This window comes from Hipposideros armiger, unplaced genomic scaffold (genome assembly GCF_001890085.2).
Source record: "Hipposideros armiger isolate ML-2016 unplaced genomic scaffold, ASM189008v1 scaffold_477, whole genome shotgun sequence".
In the NCBI taxonomy this organism is placed as follows: domain Eukaryota; kingdom Metazoa; phylum Chordata; class Mammalia; order Chiroptera; family Hipposideridae; genus Hipposideros; species Hipposideros armiger.
Genome location: NW_017731827.1, coordinates 13,694 through 22,208, shown reverse-complemented (window position 1 = coordinate 22,208; position 8,515 = coordinate 13,694). Strand labels below are relative to the sequence as shown.

General features: G+C 55.7%; 1 protein-coding gene across 5 annotated transcripts in view; it reads right to left on the bottom strand.

Annotated features, from left to right (window-relative positions):
- Positions 1-405: 405 nt before the first annotated feature.
- Positions 406-8,515, bottom strand: part of SLC66A1 (solute carrier family 66 member 1) — an 11,406-nt gene continuing 3,296 nt past the window's right edge. The window contains exons 2-9 of one of the 5 annotated variants that reach the window (XM_019666745.1): positions 5,861-5,968; positions 5,462-5,591; positions 4,913-4,948; positions 4,703-4,790; positions 3,978-4,120; positions 3,711-3,803; positions 2,935-3,120; positions 406-1,394 (exon numbers count right to left, since the gene is read on the bottom strand). In XM_019666745.1, coding sequence (XP_019522290.1) covers positions 1,323-1,394; positions 2,935-3,120; positions 3,711-3,803; positions 3,978-4,120; positions 4,703-4,790; positions 4,913-4,948; positions 5,462-5,560 — 717 coding nt within the window. In that variant the 5' untranslated portion in view covers positions 5,561-5,591; positions 5,861-5,968 and the 3' untranslated portion in view covers positions 406-1,322. Of the gene's footprint in view, positions 1,395-2,934; positions 3,121-3,710; positions 3,804-3,977; positions 4,121-4,702; positions 4,949-5,183; positions 5,287-5,461; positions 5,592-5,860; positions 5,969-8,515 lie in introns of those variants that run through there. The other 4 variants (XM_019666742.1, XM_019666744.1, XM_019666746.1 and 1 more) reach the window with 4 other exon arrangements.

Here is an 8,515-nt window from a genome sequence, read left to right as displayed (position 1 = left end):
AAGGCTGAGGCAGTTTCTCTTCCTGACCAGCCCTCAGCCCCACCTGGCACCAGCCCATCCCGATGGCTTCTGGGACCTGGGGACCTGAAGTGGGGGGTGTGGGGACTAGAGCACAGAGGGGAGCCGGCCCCTCTGTCGGCAGGCACCCACAGGGTCATAGCCAACAGGAAAGTGAACTCAGAATGCGGTCTGGGAGACAAACTGAGGTGGGGTGCAGGAACTAGAGCTCAGGGCTGAGCCCTGCCCCCCCTTCCCACCTGCTCTGGCACCTTCTTTTCCTCCAGCCTGCAGCCCCCCCCCCATCTTTCCCCCAGTGATCTGCCCATCCTTCTGCCATGTTGCGTCCTCCAGGAAGGTCCCCCTGACCTCCGGGGCGATCTGGTTGTCTCCTCCAAATAAAAAGGATCAAAGCTAACCTTTATTGAGCTCTTACTACATGCCAGACTTTGGGGCTCACCTCAGTAATGACACCATCTTCTAAGGATATACGACATGGTAATAGTCATCCATCGCATTTCACAGGTAAGGGAACTGAGGCACAGAGAAGCTAAGATGCAGAACCAAGATCTGAACCTTAACCATTCTGCTGCTTCCTGAGCACCAAGGTGCAGGGACCCTGTTGGAGTGTCATTCTCACCGCTGTGTCCTCGCCACCAGGTGTGGAGCCTGTCACAGAAGCAGGGTGAAGAAATCAAAAGCACCTGGGAGGCGGGCTGGCAGACCAGGTCCCCTCTTGCTCAGCTCTCCCACAGCCGGACCCTTTAGGTCCCCACCTGGGCCCTGGAAGGTGGAGCTCAGATCCCCACCCACTGCAGCTCAGACCCCCAACACCTTGGGAAGGAGCAACAGATCAGGCATTGCTGGGAGGTACCATTTACTAGACTGGCTGCAACCAACAGGACAGTCCCCGGTACACTGGGCTGCAGGTGAGCAGCAGGATGAGGTAGGTGAGCCAAGGACGAGGTCCCAGCTGCAGCCCCTCCCTCAAGGCTCCCAGGGGGCGCCGCCTCAGACCCTGGGGGGGTGAGTCCCAAGGTGGTGGTGGTGGTGGGCGGGGAGGGAGGCTGGCCCCAGGGGCCGTCTTGCTACTGGAAGAGTCAGTCAGGGCTTCTGGAAGAGTCAGCCCAGGAGGTTTTGGAAGAGTCAGCCCAGGAGGTTTTGGAGGTGTGCGGGCAGGCAGCTGGGCCGGGAGTTCTAGGCCCTCCACCCTGACTTCTTCCGTGGCCTGGTCCAGGGTCGGCAGCACCGTGACTGCCCACACTTCTCCCTTCCTGCTGTGGCGTCTGGAGGTCCTGGTCATCTGGGCTTGGCCTGGGTCCTGGTCAGCCTGGGAGGAGTGGCTGGTGCTCTGAGGAGGTGGAGCTGTTCCTGTACACCAGGAACTGGATGGAGATCTGGAGGGCCGAAGTCAAGGCCTCACTGAGCAGAGACTGGGCTGGGCCTGCCCCTGGGGGCCCGTGGCTCCTTCAAGAGCTGCTGCCTTCTTCCCTCGCTCTCAGCCCCTCCGGCAGGTGGGGAGGGTCAGCCGAGACCTTCCAGCCTCTGCTCTTGCTGTACCTTCCACTCTGAACGAATGCTTTCCGGCACCTCAAGCCCTAGCTAGCTAGCTAGCTTCCTCTTCCAGCTGGGGTCTCTCTCCCTCAGGCAGCACCCCTTGACTCCAGCCCCAAGGTCTCGCCTTTGTCTCACCCGACACCGTCCTGGGAGTTTCACCAAGTGGCTGGGGCGATCGATCTGAATGCACTAGAGCTTAAATTTTTTTTCTCACTGCACCCAGCAGGGACTCAGCAAAGGTTCAAACAAAGGCCATGTTTATTTTCTCCCAAATGAGATCCAAATATGGCCTCAACCGTCATTTTAGCAAACATTTACTGAGCACTCATTGTGCTGGGTCACGCGCACAGTGATTCCGGACACCTTATCTTATATAATTGCCCCATTATTTTGGTGAGACAGCGACCCTTAACTCCACAGTGCAATTGAAGGTGCAGAAGCACAGAGAGGTTAACGGTTTGCCCTGTGTTGCACAGCTATGAAGGAGTGGAGCCAGAATTTGAACCCGAGTTTTTCTGATTCTCACTCATATGTATCTCCACTTCCCAGCTGTCATTCCTCTGGCCTGGATAGGCTGTTTTTTTCCCCTGTCCTCAGGGCCTTTGCACAGGCTGAGTCTGGAACAGCCCTCCCTTGTCTTTGCCTAACTTTTCCTTCAGGGCACAGTTTAAATGGCACCCATGGAGGCCTCTGCTGAGCCTTTAAACTAGGACAGCCCCCCTGGTCACATATTCTTGAAGTTTTCCTCTGTGGCACTTGGTGGTACTGCAATGAATTAATTATCTATAATTACAGGTGTCCAGTTTGCCTCCCCGCTGAGCTGTAAGCTTCCTGAGGCAAGGCCATCCTCTTCTTTCTCACTACTGGGTCCAGGGCCCGGGCAGAATACATGGCAGACAAGAGGTGTGGCTCTTGGATGGATGGATGGATGGATGGAAAGATGGACAGGTGATGGATGGACGGGTGATGGACGGATGGATGGATGGGTGATGGACGGATGGATGGATGGGTGATGTGTGAGTGGATGGATAGGTAGGTAGGTGGATGAGTGTATGGGTGGGTTGATGGATGGATGGGTGATGGGTGGATGGAGGGATGGATGGATGGATGGATGGGTGATGGATGGATGGATGGATGGGTGATGGACGGATGGATGAATGGGTGATGGACGGATGGATGGATGGGTGATGTGTCAGTGGATGGATAGGTAGGTAGGTGGATGAGTGTATGGGTGGGTTGATGGATGGATGGGTGATGGGTGGATGGAGGGATGGATGGATGGATGGATAAGTGGATGGACAGATGGATGTAGAAGCCATGAGCAGGTGGAGGCTGCCATACCCACCCCGCCCCGCCTGCCTTGAACACCCTGAAGGATACGATGGCGTCGAGCAGCAGCACGCCCAGGCTGCCCACGAGCCAGGGCAGGTGGTGCAGCAGGTAGCTGCCCTCGCTCTGGCCTACCTCGGGGTTTTTGAGCAGCACACTCAGCCCGTACAGCGTGTTCCCCAGCATCACCAAGGCGAACAGCGAGTAGGAGATCCCCTGGGTGGACTTCCGCAGGAACTGGAGGTGAGGGGTGGGGTCAGATCTCACACAGGGTTCCTGTCCCTCCGGAATGTGACTGTCCACGTATCCGTCTGCCCCGTCACACTGTGTGTGTAGTCCTGAGTTCTCAGTGTGTGCTCAGTGTCCAACATGGGCCTGGCACATGGACCAGCCCCTTCCAGGGCCCGACTCCTCATCCCCACCCCCGCCACCTCTCCCGGGTCCACAGGAGACAGTGGCTGCACCATGCCTGCTGGCCCCATGATGCCCTGCTCTGCAGCCTCACACTGACTCAGTGCCCAGCAAGCCCCTCCCCACCACCCGATTCCCCCCCTTCTTCTCTCAGACCTCGCTCTTACCTGATCTCCTACTTCCCTGAGACACACACAGGCCACATGGACCCCTACATGGCATCATTATGAGCATTTTCCAGAGGCATAAACTGAGGCTTGGAGAATTGGATGAAGTTGCCCAAGCTAGCAGTGAGTGTGGACCCAGATCTGCACAAAGATGCCTGCCCACACCACGCTACTCCTTAACCCAGAGGCGCGAGCTGCCAGGCTGGCTCCTCTCCCACTCGGCCCCGCCCACCCCCACTCAGGGCTCACGTTGGTGTGGATCTGAGGCAGCCGGGAGAACAGGTACAGAAAGCTGGAGACAGAGCCGATGACAAAACCAATGATTTCCTGCCGAGTGAAGGGCTGTGAGGGCAGAAGGGGTTGCTCAGTCTCCAGTAAGCGCTGACGGTACTGGGTGCGGGCTCCAAGCTCTCACCTGGAGGGACATCCCCCTGCCCAGGTGGCCATGCAGGGGAGGGCCCTTGGGACGAGTGAGTCCCCCACCCCCCACCCTACCATCATGTACCCACACCTCACCTTATTGCCTGGCTCCACAGTCAGGAGCTTCCGTCCCCGGAAGACCTCCCCTGGGGCAGCCATAGAGCCAGCTCTGCTCAGCAGCGGGGTGGTACATGCCAGTCCCAAGGTGAACAAGAGCACGGAATTGATGGGGGCAGACACTGGACATGAGGCAGGAGGGAAGCCGAGGTTAGGTATCTGAGTGGCAGGAGTCATGACCTTGCCCCTCGGTGGCTGTGTGACCTTGAGCAAATGACCTAAGCTCTCGAGCTTTAATTCCTCATCTGTAGAATGAGTGTAATAGCAGGATCCTTCCCCTGGGGTTGTAAACGTGACACCATGAGGGTAGTGGGGTCCAGAGCGGGGTTATCAAAAGCAATGCCTCAGGCCATGTCACATATGGCCTTGAATCTGACCTTGGCCATTGCCCCTTCTGAATCCACAAGGGCAGTGCCCTGTGTGCCCTGTGCTCATTTCCCAGCCCCGAGTCCAGGGCTGGGGACAGTGGTGAAGCTGAAGGCATGCTTGTTGACTGGGAACTTAAGAGACGGAAACCCCTGTGGTCTGCCCAGATGTGCTCACTGCCCTCGGGCCTCGATCTTGGCCAACCAGGGCTCACGCTTTCAGATAAGGCCTGAGGAAGGGCCTTTTCGTGGTTTGTCACCCAGCAATGGGACACTTGCTTCCTCCCAAGCTTCTGGCTGCCCCTAGAGTGCCTGACATGGAGGGACCACCATACTCACACAGAGAGGGACGTTTTTTAAACTTGTAATGAAAGTACAGCGACAGCATCACCAGGTCTGCCAAGACGTAATACACTGCTGTGTAGGTCTGCAAGAAAAGCAGGGGACCCGAGGCGATGGCTGCAGTCCCAGGCTCTGAGGACCACATCCTAGCACCAGGGTGGCACTCTCACATCCCAGCCGGATGACCCTGAGTGTCTGTTTCCTCACCTGGAAAGGGGGAATCACGGTTCCTACCTGGAAGAACTAAAGATCAGGTAGGTAAAGTGTCTGGTCTGGGCCGATGGATGACATGGTGGCTAGCTCCACTTGTCAGGACATGGGACTCAGAGGTTTGGTGAGGGCGCTGGTCTGGCCTGATATAGGCACAGTTAAGACTTGACAGTCCCCTCGGGAAGACAACGGATGCCTGATTGTGAATCCCAGCTCCGCCCACACACAGGAGAATGATGGCACCTGGGCCTCCCAAGAGAAAACTAACCTCCTCCAGCCCCTAAGAGCTCAGTCAGGCTCACAGCACCTCAGAGGTGAAAGACCCCAGCAATTCTCTGGTTTGATGTGATCATTTTGCAGATGGGGAAATGCAGGTCCCAGATAGGGCAGTGACCAGTTCATTGTCACACTGCATGGCAGGGCACAGGGCTCTGTCTACAGCATGCGGCCATCATAAGATAGAAGAACAGAAGGTTCTCCTGCTGGCTGCCCCAATGCCTCCGCCATGGCTGACCTAGGAGCCCACCCTGCCCGGGGCCGACCCACCTGCAGGGGCAGCTGGTCAGCAAGGAAAGAGCCAATGAGGTTGCAGGAGTCTCCACCAATCCAGCCCAGCAGGAACCACAGGGACAGGGCCTGGTCCATGTTGCCTGTCTTGCAGGCCTTAATATACTGGCTGTGGAGAGAGGGAGGCACGCTCAGGGGTCAAGGGCTGTGACGTCATCCTGGGGGGCCAACCAGGGAACAGTTCCTAGACGAGACAACCACAGCACAGCGGGGCAGGAGGAGCAGACGCACAGGTCACTCAGGAGTCCATCCTTCCCGCAGGCAGGGTCCACACGAGCCATTCTTTGCCTTTTGGGGTTCTTACCAGGGAGCATTCCTTCCCACCCAGGAACTTGACGGGATGGGCAGCTTTCCAGAGAGATCCACAGCATTACTCACATTCTCCTCCACAGCACCCTCAGGTCTCCCAGTGAGGATCTGGGGTTTTTTATAGGGTCCTGAAGTTTTTTGTGTCAGGCACTTCATAGGGACCCTAGATGCTTCCTTCTATGGACAGGGTAGGGAGTTTGAAAAAAGGATGGTGTTGGTGGCAGCAGGCCCATGGCCCGGGCACCGCCGCAGCCCTATCTCTAGGAGCCGGTGATGATAAGATGATGGGCCGAACCACAGGCTGTTATCTTCAAAGGGCAAAGGAGACGTGCAGGGCTGTGGCTCCTGGAGTGCTCCATTACAAGCCAGTGGCTTTCACACCCTGGCGGTTTCCCCAAAGGTCCTTGGTACTGGGACCCTCTCTTTAGATCTCTGGCCAGGTCTCAGGATGGGCCCCATGCTGACGGTGGCAATGGAGTCCCAGGCACAGTTCTGAGCCCTTCGTGTGTATTGACTCATTCAGTCTTCACAGCCTCCCGTGAGGTCAAGTATTTCGGTGACCCTCCTCATGAGGGTTGAACAAGTGGGGTCACAGAGCTGGGGGGTTTCGGAGCCAGGACTCACATCCAGACCCTGAGGCTCCAGGCTCGCTCTTAACCATTCATTACACCTTCTGCCACTTACTGTTTACATTTCTTTTTAGTCATCTGCGTGTCTTTAAATAAGTCAAGGTAACTAAACGGCACTTCATCCCTCCCATCACCCAAGCCAGGGCCGAGGAGGGCTGGGTACCAGCGCTGGTACTTCCCGCAGCCATCTTCCATCTCCATGTCCCATCGAGCCCTCTACTCCACCCACCTCTCCAGGTCTCCTAAGCCTTGTTCCGCTCGAATCCACTCTCCTTCTCAAGGATCTTTTTAAAACCCCCATCTTGCCAAAATCTCTCAGAGCCTCCCACTGCTCTTCAGCAAGGACCCTCGTCGCCTGACCGCATCCTCCCATGGCCCCCAGGTGCGCTGGCCTTGAGTCCCGCCCCCCAGGACTGCCTCCCCTCCTCTGAGCTTGTCATCTGCGGATGCCCGCCCACCCCGCCTTCTTCCTTCACTGCTCAGGAAGTATCAGTTCCTCCTCAGGACCTTGAGGTGAGCTCCCCAGCATCCTCTCCCTCCTCCTCCGTAACACTGGACACCCTCGTCCGTTGGGGACTCGAGCTTCCTAAGGGCAGAGACCGTGCCCAGCACAGGTCTGGCATGCGAAGGCCCTTCATGAAGGTTTATCCCCTGTCCCTTGAAGCTCCTTCAGGACACTGGGATTTGACATGTCTCTGTAAATTGCAGGGAAAATGATTCTGTCACACTCAGGAGAGGCCGAGCCCTAAGGAGGAGCAGGCAGGTGCTGCCCTCCCTGCTGTCACTTGGGGCTCCCTCCCAGGCCTCCGAACCCCCTCTCTGCCAGACCCAGGCAGGGCCAGTGTTATGCCATGGCAGGAAGGGGACACCTCAGCCAGCTCCTCAGATAGTTCTGGGGAAGCTCTCACCCCACGACAGGGAGGCTCTCCCCCTCGGCCTCTCCAAGGCCCCCTGACATCACTGCTTGTTGGATGGCCTCCCTCCCTCCAGTCCTTCGCAGTGACTCCCAGGTTGTCTTTTAAAGGGTACCAGAATGGAAGCTCTGCAAAGGTGAGGATAGTATCTGTTTTGCTTACTTGTATAATACCTAGGATGGCACCTGGAACAAGGCAATTCAGTAAACATGTGGAAGAATAGAGTGAAGAAATAAAATGGAGTCACTATAGCTAAGCTGCTAAATGACTAAGATCCAATAGGCTGAGGAATGAGGAAATGGTTCCATTCTTGTTTTAACTGGCCTGGGAACCTAAATGTCTCAGCGTTCCCGGCCTGCGCCAATGCCTGCGTACACATCAGACTCCAGATAACCCTCTGGGTACCCTCTGAAGGACTAGGGAGCGAATGTTCCCATGTCCAGATGACCCGTCATCTACGGGATTACATCTCAGACCAATCCAGAGGCTAAGAATGCACGTGGTGCACACATACCATAGAATATTATTTGGACATAAAAAGGAATAAAGTACTGATGCATGCTAACCACATGGACGGACTTTTAAGACGGCATGTTAAGTGCGAGAAGCCAGTCACAAAAGGTCACATACTCTGCTGATTCCACTGACATGAAATGTCCAGAACAGGCAAATCTATAGAAACAGAAAGTAAACAGGGGCTGGGAGCTTTAGGCGGAAATGAAGAATAACTCATTTCTTTGTGGGTGTCTTTTTACAGTGATGAAAATGTTGTAAAAAGGACCGTGGCAATGGTTACACAACTCTGTAGATACATTAAAACCAAGTGACTCACACACTTAAATGGGCTAATTGTGTGGTATGTGAATTGTTTTCCAATAAAGCAATTTTTAAAACATGTCAAGCCCCTGATGAAACCTTTATCTTTGTCCCTCAGGATAAAGAGCAGAGAGCCTCACAGTGGAGAGGGCCCTTGATGACCTCTTGACCCCCTTTCTCCCTGTCCCCTTGACCTTCACACTCTGTGTAGCCATGGCATTGAGCATACATTGTGTAAAGGCTCTCAGCTGGGGGCTTTCCATACACTCCCTCAGGCCATCCTCAAAGAAACCCTGTGAGGTAGGGAATAATACTCCCACTTTGCAGATGAGGAAACTGAGGTGCAGAGCAGGGAATTGACTTAC